The following is a 26,881-nucleotide window of genomic DNA, read 5'->3' on the forward strand; positions in this document are numbered from 1 at the left end:
AGAGAGCTCTGAGGAAGGTTAATGCACGGAAAGCTGCAGGCCCTGACAACATTCCAGGTCGGCTGATCAAGGAATGCTCAGACCAGCTGGCCCACGTGCTTACGGACATCTACAACACCTCACTGAACCAGGCCATCGTCCCCCGGCGTTTCAAGTCTGCCATAATCACCCCAATACCAAAAAATTTAAAGATACTTATAAAGAAAATGTAATATTGAGATAGAAAATTCATCCAAACTACATGTCTGACATTGTTTACTTTTAAGTTGGAACATTTTTAAATAATGAAGCAAAGATGGCAGAGAAACATAAAGGCCTTACAGCCTGTGTGAAGGTGTGTGAGACTCGTAGCCTTCTCTTCAGCAGCCTCTGTTTACTTGTTACCCACTACGTTTGTTGACAGAAAGGTAGTTGCAGTCATGTGATCAGCTTGGATCTACTTTATGTTGTTCTTCTACTATTTGTCCTCACGACGCCCTGCATGTTTATCTGCACAACATCCTATCAGCTCCTTCACATCACACACGCTGCAGACTGATGAGAGAAGTCACTATAGGATAGATCCATGACAACATACAGATGGTTGAGGGTTAAAGGTCAGAGTAACTATATGATAGAGAGCCATGACAACATATAGAGGTTTCAGGGTCACCCACTGATCCTAAAGCGGAGCCAGAGTGAGCTGTACCCATGGCTCTCCCTCTGTCGCCCTGATCTGTGTACACACCCGCCATCATATAGTCTTTAAACCAAGGAAATAGCTCCAGATCATTACAAATGAGTGAACCCATAACCAGAAGGTATGACTGGAGACATGACTAGGCTCTGCTTCATCTGTGTAAAGTCCAACACTGATACTGATTCACTGCTGGCTCGTATTTAAAATAAGTAAAGCATCAAGCTGCTCTGCCAAGAACTTGTCTTATTCAAACAGACATTCTATTTGTGTCAGGCAGGTTGCCCGGCTGGCTCATGGTTGATACTGAACTGGTCTTCACTAGATTTGTGTACATTGGCGGTTGCCTAGGAGATCAAAGAGATAATCCTTAACTTTTCCTGTTTAAAAGAGATTAGAATTAAACTCAAAGTTTAAAGTCATAAAGCATGCCAGTAAGAGTGTTTTTGCAGAGGCTGCCCAGCAGGGGGCAGCACAGACTTTGCCAGACTGCAGACATATTATAGAACAAACAAACAAAATAATACGGTTTGTATCTCCATCAACATTAACATAAACATGAACAAGAGTTTGATCTTTGTGTTCCAGCTCTTCATAACGGATTCCACACAATAATTACTCTAAACTTACAAACTATATGAAGACTTGGGTTCTGAAATGTGGTGACATCATGGAGCGATACATACATAATCTAATTGAAACAATGAATCAATGACATCTTGATATTATAGTAGTGATCTTATCTGAGCCTGATTGACATTATCAGCTTTAAGTGCTGAACAAGGTGCATCTGCATGTTAATAAAGCTTCATCTCTTGATTCTACACCCAGTCACTGAAGTCCATAGACATCATGAGGAAAGAGACTAAGTTGAATAAGCTAAATACTTTGCACATGAACAAACTGAGTCTTCTGGTTCATGTACTTATCAGGCCCCTTGTAAACCTCAGGTGTGCTGATTTATGCCCTTCCGACCCCCAAAAGGACTTCAATTAAGACGCTGGTGTTTTCTCCTGCTGCTCCTCCCTGTGTCACTAACCACACAATCACAATCACATCTGACCTTTCCTTCAACTTAGGCGCTTTCCTAACACTAAAAGTCAAAAAATGTGTTCATTTAAAGAGGGAAAGTCAGGATTCTCCAACTTGCTTGATTGAGTCTCAGATAGCTGCAACCAAAGACATCTCTCTGCTCTCTGAAGGAATTCAAACAGCTTCCCCACATACTCTCGCTTCCTTTAATGACGATAGACGTGACTCTGGGCGTGACTTCACATCAGCAAAGTCGTCCTGTAGTCAGAGCTTTCGTTAAGCTGCACCTGGAAAAGGTAAACATTCATTTCTAAACCTTTTATTTGAACCAAACAACAAGCTTGTTAGAGATCTATCAGGATTAGGTAAGATACATTTCCATGACCTTATCTGTATTAATATGCCAAATATGCAGACCACAATGGTGACAAACATTTCATTTCAGAGATGTAATCAGTTGGCCGTTGTTAAGAAACAGGAAATCTCTTACAGTAGTAAACATTACATGTTACAACATAGACCATAGTGTCGAGTGTGGATTTGGAATCGTCATGAAGTATTGAAAGAAATTGTTATAAGTTATATGTTATATTGTTATATGTTATAACCATAGCAACGTGGTTCAAAGGGCGCATGACAAAATCAATGCTATATGCACCATCAGCTGCTGCATGGGGCCGTGTGGAACAAAGCACAAATCTCAGGCGATACATTTTGAACCAACTGCTCCACATTAATATGTGAATGTTGTAACAGTAAATGTGGTAACATCTTGGTAAAGGAAGTAGTGAGTTCCCTTTGTAGGTCCTCTATTTGACTTGATAGTTGTGACATTGACTGCGTGTTACACTGCCACACAGAATCCTCATCACGGATCACAATCCTCACCGCAGAGCCTTGTAGGTGGACTCATAGATATAATGCTGTCTTTGAGAGCCAGTATAAGGATGCTGGGCGAAAACCCACTGCCCCTGCTGATGTCGACATGAGTCATCAGGGAGCAAAGGACACAATGTTTAACACACACACTCTTAAAATATTACACTGTAAACATGAGGGGACACAGCAGACAGCATTAAGGAATTATACCTAAAATAAAAGCTAGTGTGGTTCGTTTTTTTTTCTATAATGGAGGAAAATGAGAGGAAGTTTGTGGACAAAACTGAAAATACATAATATATTGAAAATATGATAATGAACTTGTGACAGACCAATATGCATTTGAGATAAAAGTTCAAATGTTTTGTCACACTGTCATGAAAACCCAGGAGCTGAGATGGCCACGCTTACAGAGGAGCTCTGGATCATTCTGGAGGATTTGAAAGAGAAGGAATTCAAGCACATCAAGTGGTTCCTCCAGCAGACCGACATCATGTGCACCATCATGCCAAGCCTTCACGTCTCTCCAGCCATCCCTGTGGCCCGGCTGGAGAAAGCAGACAGGCAGGACACGGTGCTTCAGATGGTGCAGACCTATGGCCCTCCTGGAGCTCTGGAGGTAACCAGGCAGCTTTTGATGAAGATCCCCAGGAATGATCTGGTGCAGCGTTTGCCAAGCGCTGGCTCGGCCCCAAAGGGTAAGTCAACTCTGATACAATATACAGAAAGGTCAAACATCATAGGTGATAAGAGACATTAAAAGAGAACAATGGAATGGGTTTACAACAACATTGTAAATAATCTAAGTTGTGAGCATTTAACCAACGTCAGGACAGTAACGGCCACTTATATGATTTGGGCCCACAACACCTGGTGCGAGCACCAGCAGTCCAGGCCTATGGCAGCATAACTAGGGGCTGGTCCAAGGCAAGCCTGCTCGGCACTAACTATAAGCTTTATCAAAAAGGAAAGGTTGAGGCATGCTCTTAAACGTAGAGAGGGTGTCTGAGCTCTGGACCAAAGCTGGGGGATACATTCCAGCTACATATGTATGCAAAGTTCCTCACACAAACTTCTTCTCTTTTCTTTGGACTAGAGGGATCAGACACAATCATGGGCAAAAGGATTAATAATTGCTAAACTCTTGTGGCACATCTGAGAGACGTTTATTCACAGGCCATCTTTTCTCTTGTGTAACTTTGATCCATACAGATTTATTGGTGCCAGTACCAAGGCCTCCAAAACCGATCATGTCTTACCAAAGCATCCTCCAATCAAATCTTCAGAACAGGTTCATGTGTGTTCAAGAAGGACTGTCAGACATGGAGGATAAAAAGCTTCTTGATGACATCTACACAGAGCTCTACGTCACAGACGGAGGTGAAGTACATATCAACAGGCAGCATGAGGTCAACCAGATTGAGACGGCATCTAAGAAACCAGCAGGCACGGAGATAGCCATCAAACTCTGTGATGTCTTCAAGCACCCTTCTGGAAAACACATCCCGATAAGATTGGTGCTGACCAATGGGATTGCAGGAATCGGCAAAACATTCCTTGTTCACAAGTTCATCCTGGACTGGGCTGAGGGAAGAACCAATCAAGATGTGCATCTGACGTTCCCTTTCAGCTTTCGCCAGCTCAACTTACTGAAAGGAGAGAGATTTCGTTTTGCAGAACTCATTCACAAATGTATCAGGGAAACCAAAGACATTCAGGAGGAAACGCTCACTGACATCTTCACAGCTCTGCAGAAATCAGGAAACACAAACTACCACAAGAGTGAATTTAAGCTTCTGTTTGTGTTGGACGGCCTGGATGAGAGCCGTCTTCAGCTAGACTTCACTGCTGAAGAACAGGAGGATGTTGATGTGACAAAGTCAACTGACGTGGAAACACTTCTGATGAACCTCATTAAGGGGAAACTTCTTCCTTCAGCACGTCTCTGGATTACCACACGACCTGCAGCAGCTAGGCAGATTACTCTGGGTTTGATAGATTCGGTTACAGAGGTGAGAGGGTTCACTGACCTTCAGAAGGAGGAGTACTTCAAGAGACGTTTCAGTGATGAGGAGCTGGCCAACAGAATGTTCTCCCACATCAGGACATCACGGAGTCTGCACATCATGTGCCACATCCCAGTGTTCTGCTGGATCACTGCTACAGTTCTGGAGGATGTGATGAAGACCAGAGAGGGAGGAGAGCTACCCAAGACCCTGACTGAGATGTACACAGAATTCCTGGTGTTTCAGATCAGACAGACACAGCAGAAATATGGCATTAAGAAAAGCATTCAGTACATTAATTCACTGGCAAAACTGGCTTTTCATCAGCTGGAAAAGGGGAACCCCATCTTCTATGGGAAAGACCTAGAAGAAAGTGGAATTGACTTCACTGAAGCCTCAGTGTACTCAGGAGTGTTCACACAGATCTTTAAGAAGGAACGTGGGCAGAAGAGGGAGAAGAAGAAGATGTTCAGCTTTGTCCATCTGAGTGTTCAGGAGTTTCTGGCTGCTGTTTATGTGGAGCTGTCGCTTGTCAACAATAAAAAGAATGTCCTGGAACAAAAACAACAGAAGTTCCAAACTGTGCAGAAGCTTTTCAGCAAACCCTCTACTGCAGACGTCCACAGAATGGCTGTTGACAAGGCCTTAGAGAGCCCAGACGGACACCTGGACCTGTTCCTCCGCTTCCTGCTGGGACTCTCTCTAGAAACAAATCAGGAAAACCTACGACACCTGCTGAAACGGACAGTGAATAACTCAGAGGCCAATCGAGTGACAGCTGGGTACATCAAAGAGAAGATCAGGGTGAATTCATCCCCAGAGAGAAGCATCAATCTGTTCCACTGCCTGAATGAACTGAATGACCGTTCAGAGGGTGGAGGAGATCCAACAGTACCTGAGCTCAGGAGATCTCAGTGAAAGATACCTCACTCCTGCTCAGTGGTCAGCTGTGGTCTTCTTCTTGATGACATCAGAAGAACAGCTTGATGAGTTTGACCTGAAGACATACTCTGCCTCAGAGGAAGGTCTGAAGAGGCTGCTTCCTGTGTTTCATGCTTCAGTTACATACAGGTGGGTATATATTCACTATACTTACATTTAACATTTTATGGCTGAATATAGACTTTTCAAAGATCTGTTTTCTCTGGTCTTCATCCCTCTTGTCTTTAGCCTGAGTGGTTGTAACCTGTCAGATGTTAGCTGTTCAGCTTTGGCTTCAGTAATCAGGTCTCAGTCCTCTAACCTGAGACAGTTGGACCTTAGCAGCAACAACCCAGACGATAAGGGAGTGGAGCTGCTCTGTGCTGGACTGCAAAGCCTACACTGTGGACTGGAAACTCTCAGGTCAGCTCAGTTTACTGTGGATTTAAAATTACAACTGACCTGGCAGCTGTGTGTATATGTGTGTATCTTAACCTACATAGCCCAGTTTGTCAACCTCCTTTTTTTTTTTTAATTCTTTTTATTCGATTTTTACCCCCAATTTGTCTTCAGGTTGAGTGCTTGTAACCTGTCGGAGAGGACTTGTGAAGCTCTGTCCTCTGTCCTGAGCTCCCCGTCCTCCAGTCTGAGGGAGCTGGACCTGAGCAACAACGACCTGCAGGATTCAGGAGTGAAACTGCTCTCTGCTGGACTGGAGAGTCCACAATGTAGACTGGAGACTCTCAGGTCAGGATTCAATGACTTGATTGATGGATAGCATTTCCATCAGCTTTACATGAAGGTTGAACAATGCACTTTATTTGACTCAATATTAGTTTAATTTATTCTAAAATACATCTATATACCTTTAGTCTGAGTCTGTGCAAGACATCATGGAGGAGTTGTGAAGCTCTGTCCTCTGTCCTGAGCTCCCCGTCCTCCAGTCTGAGGGAGCTGGACCTGAGCAGCAACGACCTGCAGGATTCAGGAGTGAAACTGCTCTCTGCTGGACTGGAGAGTCCACAATGTAGACTGGAGACTCTCAGGTCAGGATTCAATGACTTGATTGATGGATAGCATTTCCATCAGCTTTACATGAAGGTTGAACAATGCACTTTATTTGACTCAATATTAGTTTAATTTATTCTAAAATACATCTATATACCTTTAGTCTGAGTCTGTGCAAGACATCATGGAGGAGTTGTGAAGCTCTGTCCTCTGTCCTGAGCTCCCCGTCCTCCAGTCTGAGGGAGCTGGACCTGAGCAGCAACGACCTGCAGGATTCAGGAGTGAAGCTGCTCTCTGCTGGACTGGAGAGTCCACAATGTAGACTGGAGACCCTCAGGTCAGTTATTCGTTAGTCATTAGGAATTCTACTCTACTATTCTTCTATTTTTCCTTTCAACACCCGGCATGTATATCTCCTTGTGTTCTCTTCTTCATCTGCTACTTCAGGTTATGCGGCAACTCCTTGAAATTACCATGGGATAGAGATTGATAAAAAAACACAGCCTTTTCAGGCTCAAGGGTCATAGGTCAACACTTTCTGAGGCAACAGTGAACATATCTGTATCTTACTAAACTTAGAACTTCATTAAACACGTGTTGGATCATGCTCTGTGGTTCTATGTGGGTCCAGTCTGCAACACTAAATATTGACATAATGCCCCAACTTACCAAAAAAACGCTTGTGTTAGAACTTAGTTCAGATATTTCCCCTGTTGGAATATAACAAATAATGTCAAACACATATAAGTAAATGCAGTAACTGAGGTTAATATATTTACAAGTAACCAAATGGCTGGCTCCGGGAAAGTCTGGAGATGGAGTAATACATACGAGCATTTACAGCTTCTCTCTCCAGGAGGGCTAGATAACACATATCTGCCAATAGGTGAAGAGGTCACTGTATCGCTTTATCAGAGCTTCAAGCATCTGTGGTCAGGAAGAAGGAAGAGAGGGGGTTTGCATGGACGGGCAGTCAGGGGGAGCTTCTTCAGATCAAAGGGCTAATTACACTATACTGTTGTTCTTTAATTTACACAAGGAGAATTCTACTTTCCCCCACAGACAGCTGTTCATCCCTCAGATTTGAATCTTAGCGCTGCCCCGCCTCTCAGGGCTCGAAGCTGGCTGACCAATAGATAACAGTTAAACTACAGTGTCATCAGTGAATTGATGACGCCTTGTGTTTGCGGCATAAATGCAATTGTACGTGGAAACTCACGGCCTGACCCAGGACACAAGGACGGGGGCAGGACGAGCGCTCTTCAATGTCTTATTCCAGTAAAAACCCATCTGAGAATTTCAGTTCATCTTTGCCTCATCATTCACCACCAAAACAACGAACACCACCAGAAAGGTCCTTTTTTCAATACCCCTCAACTTCCCTTTAACTGTAGCTTCTCTGTTTCAGGTTATCAGGCTGTCAGGTCACAGAGGAGGGCTGTGCTGCTCTGGCCTCAGCTCTGAGCTCCAACCCCTCCCACCTGAGAGAGCTGGACCTGAGCTACAACCATCCAGGAGAGTCTGGAGTGATGCTGCTCTCTGCTGGACTGGAGGATCCAAACTGGAAGCTAAACCGCCTCAGGTAAGAGGAAAGAACACCAGAGAGCTCACAGGAATTGTTTCAGTGGACCGGCAAGCCGAGGAACATTGTTGATAGTTAGTGTGCAGGAAGTTTACTACACTCAGATACAGACAGAAAACAGCTCTTTATATAACAAAGGTCTTTGTTTTCATTTAGCCGTCTATAATGTTGTTTTCTTCCTTCAGGGTTGAGCACAGTGGACCGTCCCGGCTGTATTCAGGTCTGAATAAGTGTGAGTGTATTCATTCATGTTATTATTATTGTTTTAATATGATTTGTTTCTAGCAGCAATAGTTCAAAGACAAAAGGCTTTACTGTTTAGTCTTTATGCTATTAAAACCAGGATTTATCCATCCCACCTTTAACATGGAAGAATGTAATTGAGCAGTCAAGCTTGATTCCCAGTGGAACATTTGGGAAACATCCACCTTGTCTGAAGTATCTGACACATTTATTCTAAACTGAACATGTTTTCTCCATCAGACGCCTGTGAACTCACACTGGACCCAAACACAGCACACAGAAGCCTCAGGCTGCTTGATGGAAACAGAACGGTAACACGGGCGAAGGAGCAGCCGTATTCCCATCACCCCGACAGATTTGCTACCCAGGTGCTATCTGAGGAGGCGCTTACTGGTCGCTGTTACTTTGAGGTCAAGTGGGACGGAAGGATCCTCATAGCACTGAGTACCATAGACATCAGCAGGAGGGGAGAAGTTGCTGACTGCAGTTTTGGATGGAACGAAAAATCCTGGAGCCTGGAATGCAAAAGTGATGTTTTTTTTGCTTGGCACAATAAAAGTCCGGTAGACATATGTTATCACCCCGTGGACACATCTAGAGTTGCAGTGTACCTGGACTGTCCTGGTGGCTCTCTGTCCTTCTACATGATGTCCTCAAACAGTGAAGAAAACATTCACCTCCACACCTTCTACTCAACGTTCACCAAACCTCTCTACCTTGCATTCTGTATCGGTTGGGAATGCACAGCAACCCTTCTGCCAAGTGCTTAGACTGAGAGATCACTGGATCGTTGCTAACTCATGTTATAATCTTCTTGTAAAGAAGGCCTTCAGAGCAGCCCCCCGCCCCCACCTTGGCTCCTCAGACCACCTCTCTGTTATGCTAATTCCTGCATACCAGCCCCTGCTCACCAGAGAAAAACCTACTGTGAAGAAGGTGAGAGTGTGGCCTGAAGGTGCTATGTCTGCACTGCAGGACTGTTTTGAGTGCACTGAATGGAGCATATTCAAAGAGGCTGCAACAGACAATCAGCACACCAACATGGAGGAGTACGCTGCATCTGTGTCGGACTACATCAGCTGGTGCATGGAGGAAGTGACGGTAATTAAAACAATAGTCACACTGGCCAACCAGAAACCTTGGATGACCAAAGAGGTGCGAGCAAGACTGAGGGAGCGCAATGCTGCGTTCAAATCTGGTGATGCGGTGGCTCTCAGATCAGCGAGGGCCAACCTAGACCGTGCCATCAGAGTAGCAAAGCGAGCCCACAGCCGGAAAATCCAAAGTTTCTTCCAGGACTCCAGCAACACCAGACAACTATGGCAGGGCATCCAGACTGTCACAGACTACAAAACCACACCCCCATCCTGCCAAAATGACACGAGCTTCCTCAATGAGCTCAACAACTTCTTCGGAAGATTTGAAGAGCTGAACAACACCCTCGCGAGAAACAACTCCCCACCCGACGAACAGGCACTCAGGCTCGAAACCACAGCTGTGCAGAGAGCTCTGAGGAAGGTTAATGCACGGAAAGCTGCAGGCCCTGACAACATTCCAGGTCGGCTGATCAAGGAATGCTCAGACCAGCTGGCCCACGTGCTTACGGACATCGGCAACACCTCACTGAACCAGGCCATCGTCCCCCGGCGTTTCAAGTCTGCCATAATCACCCCAATACCAAAAAATTTAAAGATACTTATAAAGAAAATGTAATATTGAGATAGAAAATTCATCCAAACTACATGTCTGACATTGTTTACTTTTAAGTTGGAACATTTTTAAATAATGAAGCAAAGATGGCAGAGAAACATAAAGGCCTTACAGCCTGTGTGAAGGTGTGTGAGACTCGTAGCCTTCTCTTCAGCAGCCTCTGTTTACTTGTTACCCACTACGTTTGTTGACAGAAAGGTAGTTGCAGTCATGTGATCAGCTTGGATCTACTTTATGTTGTTCTTCTACTATTTGTCCTCACGACGCCCTGCATGTTTATCTGCACAACATCCTATCAGCTCCTTCACATCACACACGCTGCAGACTGATGAGAGAAGTCACTATAGGATAGATCCATGACAACATACAGATGGTTGAGGGTTAAAGGTCAGAGTAACTATATGATAGAGAGCCATGACAACATATAGAGGTTTCAGGGTCACCCACTGATCCTAAAGCGGAGCCAGAGTGAGCTGTACCCATGGCTCTCCCTCTGTCGCCCTGATCTGTGTACACACCCGCCATCATATAGTCTTTAAACCAAGGAAATAGCTCCAGATCATTACAAATGAGTGAACCCATAACCAGAAGGTATGACTGGAGACATGACTAGGCTCTGCTTCATCTGTGTAAAGTCCAACACTGATACTGATTCACTGCTGGCTCGTATTTAAAATAAGTAAAGCATCAAGCTGCTCTGCCAAGAACTTGTCTTATTCAAACAGACATTCTATTTGTGTCAGGCAGGTTGCCCGGCTGGCTCATGGTTGATACTGAACTGGTCTTCACTAGATTTGTGTACATTGGCGGTTGCCTAGGAGATCAAAGAGATAATCCTTAACTTTTCCTGTTTAAAAGAGATTAGAATTAAACTCAAAGTTTAAAGTCATAAAGCATGCCAGTAAGAGTGTTTTTGCAGAGGCTGCCCAGCAGGGGGCAGCACAGACTTTGCCAGACTGCAGACATATTATAGAACAAACAAACAAAATAATACGGTTTGTATCTCCATCAACATTAACATAAACATGAACAAGAGTTTGATCTTTGTGTTCCAGCTCTTCATAACGGATTCCACACAATAATTACTCTAAACTTACAAACTATATGAAGACTTGGGTTCTGAAATGTGGTGACATCATGGAGCGATACATACATAATCTAATTGAAACAATGAATCAATGACATCTTGATATTATAGTAGTGATCTTATCTGAGCCTGATTGACATTATCAGCTTTAAGTGCTGAACAAGGTGCATCTGCATGTTAATAAAGCTTCATCTCTTGATTCTACACCCAGTCACTGAAGTCCATAGACATCATGAGGAAAGAGACTAAGTTGAATAAGCTAAATACTTTGCACATGAACAAACTGAGTCTTCTGGTTCATGTACTTATCAGGCCCCTTGTAAACCTCAGGTGTGCTGATTTATGCCCTTCCGACCCCCAAAAGGACTTCAATTAAGACGCTGGTGTTTTCTCCTGCTGCTCCTCCCTGTGTCACTAACCACACAATCACAATCACATCTGACCTTTCCTTCAACTTAGGCGCTTTCCTAACACTAAAAGTCAAGAAATGTGTTCATTTAAAGAGGGAAAGTCAGGATTCTCCAACTTGCTTGATTGAGTCTCAGATAGCTGCAACCAAAGACATCTCTCTGCTCTCTGAAGGAATTCAAACAGCTTCCCCACATACTCTCGCTTCCTTTAATGACGATAGACGTGACTCTGGGCGTGACTTCCCATCAGCAAAGTCGTCCTGTAGTCAGAGCTTTCGTTAAGCTGCACCTGGAAAAGGTAAACATTCATTTCTAAACCTTTTATTTGAACCAAACAACAAGCTTGGTAGAGATCTATCAGGATGAGGTAAGATACATTTCCATGACCTTATCTGTATTAATATGCCAAATATGCAGACCACAATGGTGATAAACATTTCATTATAGAGATGTAATCAGTTGGCCGTTGTTAAGAAACAGGAAATCTCTTACAGTAGTAAACATTACATGTTACAACATAGACCATAGTGTCGAGTGTGGATTTGGAATCGTCATGAAGTTTTGAAAGAAATTGTTATAAGTTATATGTTATATTGTTATATGTTATAACCATAGCAACGTGGTTCAAAGGGCGCATGACAAAATCAATGCTATATGCACCATCAGCTGCTGCATGGGGCCGTGTGGAACAAAGCACAAATCTCAGGCGATACATTTTGAACCAACTGCTCCACAATAATATGTGAATGTTGTAACAGTAAATGTGGTAACATCTTGGTAAAGGAAGTAGTTAGTTCCCTTTGTAGGTCCTCTATTTGACTTGATAGTTGTGACATTGACTGTGTGTTACACTGCCACACAGAATCCTCATCACGGATCACAATCCTCACCGCAGAGCCTTGTAGGTGGACTCATAGATATAATGCTGTCTTTGAGAGCCAGTATAAGGATGCTGGGCGAAAACCCACTGCCCCTGCTGATGTCGACATGAGTCATCAGGGAGCAAAGGACACAATGTTTAACACACACACTCTTAAAATATTACACTGTAAACATGAGGGGACACAGCAGACAGCATTAAGGAATTATACCTAAAATAAAAGCTAGTGTGGTTCGTTTTTTTTTCTATAATGGAGGAAAATGAGAGGAAGTTTGTGGAAAAAACTGTAAATACATATTATATTGAAAATATGATAATGATCTTGTGACAGACAAATATGCATTTGAGATAAAAGTTCAAATGTTATGTCACACTGTCATGAAAACCCAGGAGCTGAGATGGCCACGCTTACAGAGGAGCTCTGGATCATTCTGGAGGATTTGAAAGAGGAGGAATTCAAGCACATCAAGTGGTTCCTCCAGCAGACCGACATCATGTGCACCATCATGCCAAGCCTTCACGTCTCTCCAGCCATCCCTGTGGCCCGGCTGCAGAGAGCAGACAGGCAGGACACGGTGCTTCAGATGGTGCAGACCTATGGCCCTCCTGGAGCTCTGGAGGTAACCAGGCAGCTTTTGATGAAGATCCCCAGGAATGATCTGGTGCAGCGTTTGCCAAGCGCTGGCTCGGCCCCAAAGGGTAAGTCAACTCTGATACAATATACAGAAAGGTCAAACATCATAGGTGATAAGAGACATTAAAAGAGAACAATGGAATGGGTTTACAACAACATTGTAAATAATCTAAGTTGTGAGCATTTAACCAACGTCAGGACAGTAACGGCCACTTATATGATTTGGGCCCACAACACCTGGTGCGAGCACCAGCAGTCCAGGCCTATGGCAGCATAACTAGGGGCTGGTCCAAGGCAAGCCTGCTCGGCACTAACTATAAGCTTTATCAAAAAGGAAAGGTTGAGGCATGCTCTTAAACGTAGAGAGGGTGTCTGAGCTCTGGACCAAAGCTGGGGGATACATTCCAGCTACATATGTATGCAAAGTTCCTCACACAAACTTCTTCTCTTTTCTTTGGACTAGAGGGATCAGACACAATCATGGGCAAAAGGATTAATAATTGCTAAACTCTTGTGGCACATCTGAGAGACGTTTATTCACAGGCCATCTTTTCTCTTGTGTAACTTTGATCCATACAGATTTATTGGTGCCAGTACCAAGGCCTCCAAAACCGATCATGTCTTACCAAAGCATCCTCCAATCAAATCTTCAGAACAGGTTCATGTGTGTTCAAGAAGGACTGTCAGACATGGAGGATAAAAAGCTTCTTGATGACATCTACACAGAGCTCTACGTCACAGACGGAGGTGAAGTACATATCAACAGGCAGCATGAGGTCAACCAGATTGAGACGGCATCTAAGAAACCAGCAGGCACGGAGATAGCCATCAAACTCTGTGATGTCTTCAAGCACCCTTCTGGAAAACACATCCCGATAAGATTGGTGCTGACCAATGGGATTGCAGGAATCGGCAAAACATTCCTTGTTCACAAGTTCATCCTGGACTGGGCTGAGGGAAGAACCAATCAAGATGTGCATCTGACGTTCCCTTTCAGCTTTCGCCAGCTCAACTTACTGAAAGGAGAGAGATTTCGTTTTGCAGAACTCATTCACAAATGTATCAGGGAAACCAAAGACATTCAGGAGGAAACGCTCACTGACATCTTCACAGCTCTGCAGAAATCAGGAAACACAAACTACCACAAGAGTGAATTTAAGCTTCTGTTTGTGTTGGACGGCCTGGATGAGAGCCGTCTTCAGCTAGACTTCACTGCTGAAGAACAGGAGGATGTTGATGTGACAAAGTCAACTGACGTGGAAACACTTCTGATGAACCTCATTAAGGGGAAACTTCTTCCTTCAGCACGTCTCTGGATTACCACACGACCTGCAGCAGCCAGGCAGATTACTCTGGGTTTGATAGATTCGGTTACAGAGGTGAGAGGGTTCACTGACCTTCAGAAGGAGGAGTACTTCAAGAGACGTTTCAGTGATGAGGAGCTGGCCAACAGAATGTTCTCCCACATCAGGACATCACGGAGTCTGCACATCATGTGCCACATCCCAGTGTTCTGCTGGATCACTGCTACAGTTCTGGAGGATGTGATGAAGACCAGAGAGGGAGGAGAGCTACCCAAGACCCTGACTGAGATGTACACAGAATTCCTGGTGTTTCAGATCAGACAGACACAGCAGAAATATGGCATTAAGAAAAGCATTCAGTACATTAATTCACTGGCAAAACTGGCTTTTCATCAGCTGGAAAAGGGGAACCCCATCTTCTATGGGAAAGACCTAGAAGAAAGTGGAATTGACTTCACTGAAGCCTCAGTGTACTCAGGAGTGTTCACACAGATCTTTAAGAAGGAACGTGGGCAGAAGAGGGAGAAGAAGAAGATGTTCAGCTTTGTCCATCTGAGTGTTCAGGAGTTTCTGGCTGCTGTTTATGTGGAGCTGTCGCTTGTCAACAATAAAAAGAATGTCCTGGAACAAAAACAACAGAAGTTCCAAACTGTGCAGAAGCTTTTCAGCAAACCCTCTACTGCAGACGTCCACAGAATGGCTGTTGACAAGGCCTTAGAGAGCCCAGACGGACACCTGGACCTGTTCCTCCGCTTCCTGCTGGGACTCTCTCTAGAAACAAATCAGGAAAACCTACGACACCTGCTGAAACGGACAGTGAATAACTCAGAGGCCAATCGAGTGACAGCTGGGTACATCAAAGAGAAGATCAGGGTGAATTCATCCCCAGAGAGAAGCATCAATCTGTTCCACTGCCTGAATGAACTGAATGACCGTTCATTGGTGGAGGAGATCCAACAGTACCTGAGCTCAGGAGATCTCAGTGAAAGATACCTCACTCCTGCTCAGTGGTCAGCTGTGGTCTTCTTCTTGATGACATCAGAAGAACAGCTTGATGAGTTTGACCTGAAGACATACTCTGCCTCAGAGGAAGGTCTGAAGAGGCTGCTTCCTGTGTTTCATGCTTCAGTTACATACAGGTGGGTATATATTCACTATACTTACATTTAACATTTTATGGCTGAATATAGACTTTTCAAAGATCTGTTTTCTCTGGTCTTCATCCCTCTTGTCTTTAGCCTGAGTGGTTGTAACCTGTCAGATGTTAGCTGTTCAGCTTTGGCTTCAGTAATCAGGTCTCAGTCCTCTAACCTGAGACAGTTGGACCTTAGCAGCAACAACCCAGACGATAAGGGAGTGGAGCTGCTCTGTGCTGGACTGCAAAGCCCACACTGTGGACTGGAAACTCTCAGGTCAGCTCAGTTTACTGTGGATTTAAAATTACAACTGACCTGGCAGCTGTGTGTATATGTGTGTATCTTAACCTACATAGCCCAGTTTGTCAACCTCCTTTTTTTTTTTTAATTCTTTTTATTCGATTTTTACCCCCAATTTGTCTTCAGGTTGAGTGCTTGTAACCTGTCGGAGAGGACTTGTGAAGCTCTGTCCTCTGTCCTGAGCTCCCCGTCCTCCAGTCTGAGGGAGCTGGACCTGAGCAACAACGACCTGCAGGATTCAGGAGTGAAACTGCTCTCTGCTGGACTGGAGAGTCCACAATGTAGACTGGAGACTCTCAGGTCAGGATTCAATGACTTGATTGATGGATAGCATTTCCATCAGCTTTACATGAAGGTTGAACAATGCACTTTATTTGACTCAATATTAGTTTAATTTATTCTAAAATACATCTATATACCTTTAGTCTGAGTCTGTGCAAGACATCATGGAGGAGTTGTGAAGCTCTGTCCTCTGTCCTGAGCTCCCCGTCCTCCAGTCTGAGGGAGCTGGACCTGAGCAGCAACGACCTGCAGGATTCAGGAGTGAAGCTGCTCTCTGCTGGACTGGAGAGTCCACAATGTAGACTGGAGACCCTCAGGTCAGTTATTCGTTAGTCATTAGGAATTCTACTCTACTATTCTTCTATTTTTCCTTTCAACACCCGGCATGTATATCTCCTTGTGTTCTCTTCTTCATCTGCTACTTCAGGTTATGCGGCAACTCCTTGAAATTACCATGGGATAGAGATTGATAAAAAAACACAGCCTTTTCAGGCTCAAGGGTCATAGGTCAACACTTTCTGAGGCAACAGTGAACATATCTGTATCTTACTAAACTTAGAACTTCATTAAACACGTGTTGGATCATGCTCTGTGGTTCTATGTGGGTCCAGTCTGCAACACTAAATATTGACATAATGCCCCAACTTACCAAAAAAACGCTTGTGTTAGAACTTAGTTCAGATATTTCCCCTGTTGGAATATAACAAATAATGTCAAACACATATAAGTAAATGCAGTAACTGAGGTTAATATATTTACAAGTAACCAAATGGCTGGCTCCGGGAAAGTCTGGAGATGGAGTAATACATACGAGCATTTACAGCTTCTCTCTCCAGGAGGGCTAGATAACACATATCTGCCAATAGGTGAAGAGGTCACTGTATCGCTTTATCAGAGCTTCAAGCATCTGTGGTCAGGAAGAAGGAAGAGAGGGGGTTTGCATGGACGGGCAGTCAGGGGGAGCTTCTTCAGATCAAAGGGCTAATTACACTATACTGTTGTTCTTTAATTTACACAAGGAGAATTCTACTTTCCCCCACAGACAGCTGTTCATCCCTCAGATTTGAATCTTAGCGCTGCCCCGCCTCTCAGGGCTCGAAGCTGGCTGACCAATAGATAACAGTTAAACTACAGTGTCATCAGTGAATTGATGACGCCTTGTGTTTGCGGCATAAATGCAATTGTACGTGGAAACTCACGGCCTGACCCAGGACACAAGGACGGGGGCAGGACGAGCGCTCTTCAATGTCTTATTCCAGTAAAAACCCATCTGAGAATTTCAGTTCATCTTTGCCTCATCATTCACCACCAAAACAACGAACACCACCAGAAAGGTCCTTTTTTCAATACCCCTCAACTTCCCTTTAACTGTAGCTTCTCTGTTTCAGGTTATCAGGCTGTCAGGTCACAGAGGAGGGCTGTGCTGCTCTGGCCTCAGCTCTGAGCTCCAACCCCTCCCACCTGAGAGAGCTGGACCTGAGCTACAACCATCCAGGAGAGTCTGGAGTGATGCTGCTCTCTGCTGGACTGGAGGATCCAAACTGGAAGCTAAACCGCCTCAGGTAAGAGGAAAGAACACCAGAGAGCTCACAGGAATTGTTTCAGTGGACCGGCAAGCCGAGGAACATTGTTGATAGTTAGTGTGCAGGAAGTTTACTACACTCAGATACAGACAGAAAACAGCTCTTTATATAACAAAGGTCTTTGTTTTCATTTAGCCGTCTATAATGTTGTTTTCTTCCTTCAGGGTTGAGCACAGTGGACCGTCCCGGCTGTATTCAGGTCTGAATAAGTGTGAGTGTATTCATTCATGTTATTATTATTGTTTTAATATGATTTGTTTCTAGCAGCAATAGTTCAAAGACAAAAGTCTTTACTGTTTAGTCTTTATGCTATTAAAACCAGGATTTATCCATCCCACCTTTAACATGGAAGAATGTAATTGAGCAGTCAAGCTTGATTCCCAGTGGAACATTTGGGAAACATCCACCTTGTCTGAAGTATCTGACACATTTATTCTAAACTGAACATGTTTTCTCCATCAGACGCCTGTGAACTCACACTGGACCCAAACACAGCACACAGAAGCCTCAGGCTGCTTGATGGAAACAGAACGGTGACACGGACGCAGGGGCAGCCGTATTCCCATCACCCCGACAGATTTGCTACCCAGGTGATATCTGAGGAAGCGCTTACTGGTCGCTGTTACTTTGAGGTCAAGTGGGACGGAAGGATCTTCATAGCACTGAGTACCATAGACATCAGCAGGGGGGTAGAAGTTGCTGACTGCAGTTCTGGATGGAACGAAAAATCCTGGAGCCTGGAATGCACACATGATGGTTTCTTTGCTTGGCACAATAAAAGTGCGGTAGGCATATGTTATCACCCCTTGGACACATCTAGAGTTGCAGTGTACCTGGACTGTCCTGGTGGCTCTCTGTCCTTCTACAGAATGTCCTCAAACAGTGAAGAAAACATTCACCTCCACACCTTCTACTCAACGTTCACCAAACCTCTCTACCTTGGATTCTGGATCAGTTGGGAATGCACAGCAACCCTTCTGCCAAGTGCTTAGACTGAGAGATCACTGGATCGTTGCTAAGACATGTTATAATCTTCTTGTAAAGAAGGCCTTCAGAGCAGCCCCCGCCCCCACCTTGGCTCCTCAGACCACCTCTCTGTTATGCTAATTCCTGCATACCAGCCCCTGCTCACCAGAGAAAAACCTACTGTGAAGAAGGTGAGAGTGTGGCCTGAAGGTGCTTTGTCTATGCTAGGACTGTTTTGAGTGCACTGAATGGAGCATATTCAAAGAGGCTGCAACAGACAATCAGCACACCAACGTGGAGGAGTACGCTGCATCTGTGTCGGACTACATCAGCTGGTGCATGGAGGAAGTGACGGTAATTAAAACAATAGTCACACGGACCAACCAGAAACCTTGGATGACCAAAGAGGTGCGAGCAAGACTGAGGGAGCGCAATGCTGCGTTCAAATCTGGTGATGCGGTGGCTCTCAGATCAGCGAGGGCCAACCTAGACCGTGCCATCAGAGTAGCAAAGCGAGCCCACAGCCGGAAAATCCGGAAAAACGTTTCTTCCAGGACTCCAGCAACACCAGACAACTATGGCAGGGCATCCAGACTGTCACAGACTACAAAACCACACCCCCATCCTGGCAAAATGACACGAGCTTCCTCAATGAGCTCATCAACTTCTTCAGAAGATTTGAAGAGCTGAACAACACCCCCGCGAGAAAAACAACTCCCCACCCCGACGAACAGGCACTCAGGCTCGAAACCACAGCTGTGCAGAGAGCTCTGAGGAAGGTTAATGCACGGAAAGCTGCAGGCCCTGACAACATTCCAGGTCGGACGACACAACAGTAGTGGGCCCCATTCAGGACAACAACGAGGTGGCCTACAGGGAGGAGGTGCGACATCTGATGGACTGGTGCAGAGTGAACAACCTGATCCTGAATGTCAACAAGACCAAGGAGATCATCGTTGACTTCAGGAAATCCCGACCAAGCCACACACCACTCCTCATTATCGACTCAGCCGTGGAGGTCGTCAGCAGCACCAAGTTCCTGGGGGTGCACATCTCCGACAACCTCGGCTGGTCACTTCACACCACATCCCTGGTGAAGAAGGCGCAGCAGTGCCTGCACTTCCTGCGTCGGATGAAGAGAGCCTCCCTCCCTTCCCCCATCCTCCACACCTTCTACAGAGGGACCATCGAGAGCCTGCTGACCAGCTGCATCTCCGTCTGGTCTGGGAGCTGCAGGGCCTCCAACTGCAAGTCTCTGCAGAGAGTGGTGAGGACAGGGGAGAAGATCATCGGGATTCCGCTCCCCCCCATCCAGGACATAGCAGACAGGCGCTGCTTATCCAGAGCCCACCAGATCCTCTCCGACCCCACCCACCCCAACCATGGACTGTTCTCCCTGCTGGCGTCCGGCAGAAGGTTCCGCAGCATCTTCTGTAGAACAAACAGACTAAGGAACAGTTTCTTCCCCCTGGCCATCAGACTGCTCAACGCCATATAACGCCATATAACGCCATATAACATATAACATATAACATCCATTTTATTCTATTTATTTATTTTTCAGGGAAAGTTTTAGCGCATGCCGAAAGCCAAGCAACGACATTTCGTTGTCAAGACTCACTGTTGTGTTTTTTGTGCAATGACAATAAAAGGAAGTCTAAGTCTAAGTCTAAGTCTTGTACAGAGATAAGTCATTGTATTTAAAGATACTTATAAAGAAAATGTAATATTGAGATAGAAAATTCATCCAAACTACATGTCTGACATTGTTTACTTTTAAGTTGGAACATTTTTAAATGATGAAGCAAAGATGGCAGAGAAACATAAAGGCCTTCCAGCCTGTGTGAAGGTGTGTGAGACTCGTAGCCTTCTCTTCAGCAGCCTCTGTTTACTTGTTACCCACTACGTTTGTTGACAGAAAGGTAGTTGCAGTCATGTGATCAGCTTGGATCTACTTTATGTTGTTCTTCTACTATTTGTCCTCACGACGCCCTGCATGTTTATCTGCACAACATCCTATCAGCTCCTTCACATCACACACGCTGCAGACTGATGAGAGAAGTCACTATAGGATAGATCCATGACAACATACAGATGGTTGAGGGTTAAAGGTCAGAGTAACTATATGATAGAGAGCCATGACAACATATAGAGGTTTCAGGGTCACCCACTGATCCTAAAGCGGAGCCAGAGTGAGCTGTACCCATGGCTCTCCCTCTGTCGCCCTGATCTGTGTACACACCCGCCATCATATAGTCTTTAAACCAAGGAAATAGCTCCAGATCATTACAAATGAGTGAACCCATAACCAGAAGGTATGACTGGAGACATGACTAGGCTCTGCTTCATCTGTGTAAAGTCCAACACTGATACTGATTCACTGCTGGCTCGTATTTAAAATAAGTAAAGCATCAAGCTGCTCTGCCAAGAACTTGTCTTATTCAAACAGACATTCTATTTGTGTCAGGCAGGTTGCCCGGCTGGCTCATGGTTGATACTGAACTGGTCTTCACTAGATTTGTGTACATTGGCGGTTGCCTAGGAGATCAAAGAGATAATCCTTCACTTTTCCTGTTTAAAAGAGATTCAAATTAAACTCAAAGTTTAAAGTCATAAAGCATGCAAGTATAAGTGTTTTTGCAGAGGCTGCCCAGCAGGGGGCAGCACAGACTTTGCCAGACTGCAGACATATTATAGAACAAACAAACAAAATAATAATAAGACAATGGCAGAAAGTTAGAATTAGAACAATGTGGATGCACCACAATGTTCCATAAGGCTCCACTGACATAAACATGCTGAGTGAAAGACAAAAACAGATCAGGGCCAGAATAAGATTCAAACCCACAACCTTCAGTGCCTTTGTTGCCTTTTGCACTTCACCATCAAGTTGATCTCTGTGCCTTTTATCATTCAAGCTCAACCTTGATCGTTTACTAGCTTTATTAATATCAAGGCCAGTGTGACCTCTGACGTTCACACACACACACACACACAGAGAGACACACACACTCACACACAGAGATAGACACACGCACACACACAGATAGACACACGCACACACACACACAGATAGACACACAGACACACTGACTGAAGTCCCCTCATGCACATTCTGCAGGACAAAGTCCTACCACCAACGCCTTGCCAGGTCATTAACACAAACACACACAAAGCCTTGTTTATCTTTCTACGAATGCCCCTAAATTATATAACTCAGTGTATGATTGTCCAGACTTATCAGAGGTTCACTTTAGTTCTTCTCTTTGTTAAGTTCATGACCTGTGAGACACACACACACACACACACACACACACACACACACACACAACCGAATTTTCGATGAATCAGCAGAATAGAATTCAACCATATTGACACATGCGCCACACACAGACACACAGACACAGACACACACACACACAAATTATGTTCATGGATAATAACAACAACAACTACAATAACAATATAAGTGATTGATGAAGACGAAGATGATGATGATGATTGATGATGACACAAGTCAGAATTATTTTCAGGATGATTTATTGCAACACAAATGTCCACAGTGCTCCAAATACACACCTTGTTCTCTTCACATATACAGTAAAAACATACAGATGCACGCTCTCACAGAGCCACACAGTCACACACTGACTCAACATACAGTATAAAACACACTTATGATACACACACAGATGTGCCACACTTTGTTGTGGACCCATCAGGTCTTCACTTCCTCTGAGCAGTGATGCATCTGTTCTTCTGTTTGCTTGACAAAAGGCCACAAAGCAGAAATTGATCCAGAGTTTGTTTTGCTGTCAAGTTCACGTTCGTTCTTCCTCCAACTGGACCGTTATGTTCAAGCCAAAGCACAGGAGAAATGAGTTGAAACACGTGGATCCACAATAAGAGCGAGTCACACCCACCAGCAGAGAGAAATATGGGTGTTTGTTCCCAATTGCAAGGAGTCGTAGAAGCACAGACACTGAAACAGAAAACTCTACTGGCACCATGGAACCCCTGAGACCTTCTTGGTTGTTTAGATTTAGCATTAACACGAGCCAATCGTGTTTGCACGGAAGCCGAGAGGACGCACAATATCGGATTTTTTGATAGTTTAACTGAGATAGCAAGAACATTTTCTGAAGCTCCCAAGCTTCCTAGATGATGCCCCTTTGTGAAGGAAGGGGTTCAGAAAGATCTCTCATTCTTGAGTTCTCGGTTTATCTCTGGAACATTGCATTTCCTCTCCCCGGTTCTGAACATGTGACGTCATATGAGTCAGCGCTAAATGGCTGAAATCTATCCGTCCATACGAGGTATTCAAGCAAGTGGAAGACAAAACCATTGCTTTGTGTTCTGTACTTGGCAAAATGTTTGAAAACAAAAGCGCCAATAGTTCAATGTTGCTAGGAGACCCTTGGACACGCCTGGTTGGCTGTACGCACCAGCAGCAGAAATGGAAGCTCAAAGGAAACTGATGGCAACATGTACGTCCACCACTTTGGCTTTCAGTCGTGAGAGCAGCGAGCCAGACTAAGACCACGCGGTCGTCCTCATTCTCTCTGGGTTTTTATTACTACATCTTTGGCATTCAACCATCTTGAATTCTTCTCTGCCAATCTCCTTCTTCTCTGTCTATATCTGTCTCTCTGACACAGGACGAAGATGAAGAAGCCATCCCCACCAATCAAGGAAGTTCCCAGCAGGAAACAGAGGGTCAGGCCTTCGTCTTGATCTCTTTGGCCACATTGGGTCACTTTAGATCCTCGGGTCATAGTTCTGGTCCCACAGTGCCCGGCTGTTGGGGACACTTTAAGGTAAGGATTTAATCGTTGTCACAGACAAACAATTGAGTGACGTGGCCTCTTCACTTTGTGGTGCGGTAGACGGCGAGGTTCAGCGGTTCCTTGGAGGGAACGCACCAATCATCAGCCTCCAAACTCAGCTTGTAGTGACGCAGAGCAGTCTTGTTAAAAACAGGAAGCCTTTCCACTGAATCTGTGGACAACGCCTAGAGACAGAGACAGACAGAGACAGAGAGAATTTATGAATTGCATGCTGCTTAAACATGCTGACCTGCAGTTTATAGCTGCAGTAGCTGCTCTCCTCTGTGTGTGAGTGTGTGCGAGCGTGTGTGTGTTACCTTCAGGTGTATGACAGCGTCAGTGCCGTGGCCCTCCATTGAGTAGAGCTGTAGGTCTCCCTGGAAGTAGCGAGCGTAGAGACGCGAGATGGGCAAACCGTAACCAAACCCAGCCTGCAAGCAGACGCAGACACGCCCAGGTGAGTCACAACCAAAGCCTTTGACCTGGACCCATAACACCTGTCGCCTGGTCACAGACGGCCGCACGCAAAACAATACCATCGACCATCACGTTTGTCCTGTGACAGTATCTCTAGCCTGTTGATGCGTCGCTCACCAGTGGGGCTCTGTGTTTGTCTCCGAAAGACGGTCTGGGGGCTGTTGAGTACATGTAGCTGAAGAGACGCTCTGTCTTCCTGAAGGGGACGCCACCTCCTCTGTCACTCATCTGGAGAGGGAGAAAGAGAGAGAGAGAGAGAGAGAGAGAGAGAGAGAGAGAGAGAGAGAGAGAGAGAGAGAGAGAGAGAGAGAGAGAGAGAGAGAGAGAGAGAGAGAGAGAGAGAGAGAGAGAAGAGAGAGAGAGAGAGAGAGAATTGGGTCAAACATGTGTACATATGGACGGACGTGGTGCTGGGAGCCAGCGGTATAAACCAGCAGACCTGGTATCGAGGCGGATTATGGCACTTTGAAGATATAAAGGGTTTACCGGGTTTACATAACCTCATTTGCAGAGTTGAAATGAGGTAAACTGGAGTGACAGGCACAACGGTGCAAAGGTGATATCAGAATGAGGGCAAGAACAAACAAGCACCAAGCAAGAACAAAGGTTTCTTTTTCTTTTCAAATGTGCCTTTGACGTGTCAATACTTCCTATGGTCACAGGAATATTTATAGTAAAACAATGAGTGCATTTTTCAGTATGGCTTCAGCTCAGAGAGGATGAAGGTCTATTTTGAGTTTGAGTGTTTCAGGGAGAAATCTGGGAGATTCCATGAGTTCCTCCTCTTCCACTGATAGGGAACTAAAACAAATCGACTTCTTCGATTCTGTCCAGGAACCAGAAAAGTTTGTTTTCCTGCACTGGCGACAATCCAACCTCCTCATCATCCAGGACAAATCTCACACAGGTCACTCACCTTGATTGACAGGTCCTCTCCACCGAGGGCGACCATGACTTTGATGGGCGGGAGGGTCCTGCTGGCCTCGTGGTTCTCAATAGTGGCTCTCATGGCGTTCTGCAGGGGGGGGGGGGGGGGGGGGGGGGGGGGGGTTGAGAAATGTTTACTGGTTGGTCGGTAATAATTCAAGTAATCAAAACCTCAAATATACTCTGGCTGTAACAAAGTTAGAAAGCAAAAATACTGAGAATAAAGTCCAAATATTTTAAGAGAAAAAGGCAAAATGCTACCAAAAATCTCTCATGTGAAAAAATAACTTAACCTTGACTGATCTCTCTGTCTTTATTAGTTGAGAAGATCTGAATAGAAATCAATCATTTCATAATGTCTAGGGCCAATTAGCATAGAAAGCTCGGGAGAAACCGTCTCAATGTACATCATAGCTGGAGTCCAGATGCTGAGTCATGAGCACAGACATGAGGCTGTGTGTGTGTGTGTGTGTGTGTGTGTGTGTGTGTGTGTGTGTGTGTGTGTGTGTGTGTGTGAAGCTTTACCTTGAAGAGTTCAAAGAGCATGTGGTAGAGGTGGGACGGGACGTATGAGATCTGGATGGGCTCCGTCTGCTTATTGGCTGGAAGAGAGACAAACCAACCGTCAGCCAATGGGTTCAATCGGCCCTGTCTGTGGTCTTACAGGCGCAGGTGACGTATTGTCAGCGAACGACTATGGTCATTTGAACCCTTAAGGGCGATACAAGATGTTACCCCTCATATAGTTCCTTTATCAGATCATTTGAGACAGGCAGAAGGTTTCAGTTTGGTCAATTTAGAGTCCTGCAGTCTGTCAGTGATTTAGCACATTTGTATCACATGATCCGTGCCATCCTGCGGGAAAAGGCCTTGGACCAAACAAGCAAACTCACGCAAGTGCAAACGGTCCAAACTCAAACTGAAATGGGAAAAGCCATTTGTAGATTCGGGGGGCGCCAAAGAATTTTGCACAAGGGCCAAATGTGGAACAACGTGTGGCCGTTTGCTGAGTCGTACTGCAGCGCCTCACCGTTCATCTGCCTCAGCTCCAACTCAGGGGCCCCCAGGTAATACTGCTCACACATCAACTTAGCACTCTCATAGGCATCTAGAGAGAGAGAGAGAGAGACGTATGAGAGAGAGAGAGAGACGTGAATCATCTCCATTCTTTAATCAGAACTAACATTATAAAAGAGGAGGATATAAAGATAAACACTTATGATGAATAAAACTTTATCACAAGTATAAACATTCGAGCTGATGAGGTTGTTGGGTCGCAGCCCGTCAGCGCTGATGTCACTGGTTGCTTTTTTTATAATACATTATATTATGTTATGTTATATCAGATTATCTTACGTTATGTTATGTTATATTAGATTATGTTATGTTGAATGTTTATGTACTGATTCCATATATAACAACTTCACAGATATGTAACATGTTTTGCAGATGATGTTCTGATCTGTCACAGCAGGCGTCTCATTTTCCTCCTCTTCTGCTGTGGTTGAGTGCAGAAAGCTACAGACTGGATTGATATTTTCCTCTCTCCCTCCTGTTAAACGCTGCATGTGAGTAAATACTGAAGGGCAGAAGATCGACTCAAGACTCAGTGAGCTAATTTACTGTCAGCATGAGCCTGATTACCAAAAAACCCATGACCTCCTCTCTCCCACACCCCCCGCCCCCTCTCTCTAATTTGTCCTCACCTCGTACGACCTCCGTCACGTCGCACATGGAGTCGATGCAGCCGATGGAGTTGGGGTGGGCGGGGTTTGTGTTCCCATCAAAGATGAGAGCTGCGGGGAAAGAAGCAGAGATCAGTTCTATTGCCTGTTTGAATGGTTACTAATTAAACTGCTGTGCACTGGCTTGAGTCCGGCGCCCCCTCTGCCTGTCTGCCTGCCTGTCTGTCATTATGTAACCTGTAACATAATGTTTGACTGGCTTGTGTAACAAAGCAGCAGCGTTTGGCACAGTCACATTCACAGAGGCGGCGTTTGGACCGAGTTCAA

The 26,881-nt window shown here is 44.9% G+C and overlaps 1 protein-coding gene and 1 pseudogene across 1 annotated transcript; one reads left to right on the forward strand and one right to left on the reverse strand.

The window, feature by feature from the left end:
- Positions 1 to 2,981: 2,981 nt before the first annotated feature.
- Positions 2,982 to 19,656, forward strand: LOC142990396 (uncharacterized; annotated as a pseudogene).
- Positions 19,657 to 22,162: 2,506 nt separating this feature from the next.
- LOC142990399 (pyruvate dehydrogenase (acetyl-transferring) kinase isozyme 2, mitochondrial-like) lies at positions 22,163 to 26,829 on the reverse strand. The gene is made up of 7 exons (XM_076140182.1): positions 26,576 to 26,829; positions 25,900 to 25,977; positions 25,395 to 25,471; positions 24,859 to 24,957; positions 24,060 to 24,170; positions 23,783 to 23,896; positions 22,163 to 23,650 (listed from the first exon to the last, which is right to left on the reverse strand). Exons 1-7 carry the CDS (start codon positions 26,601 to 26,603, stop codon positions 23,507 to 23,509), a joined length of 651 nt encoding a protein of 216 aa, XP_075996297.1. The 5' UTR covers positions 26,604 to 26,829; the 3' UTR covers positions 22,163 to 23,506.
- Between the last annotated feature and the right edge of the window lie 52 nt (positions 26,830 to 26,881).

This window comes from Genypterus blacodes, unplaced genomic scaffold, assembly GCF_046128005.1.
Source record: "Genypterus blacodes isolate CSIRO-AG114 ecotype Tasmania unplaced genomic scaffold, CSIRO-AGI_Gbla_v1 ptg000525l_1, whole genome shotgun sequence".
Classification (NCBI taxonomy): Eukaryota; Metazoa; Chordata; class Actinopteri; order Ophidiiformes; family Ophidiidae; genus Genypterus; species Genypterus blacodes.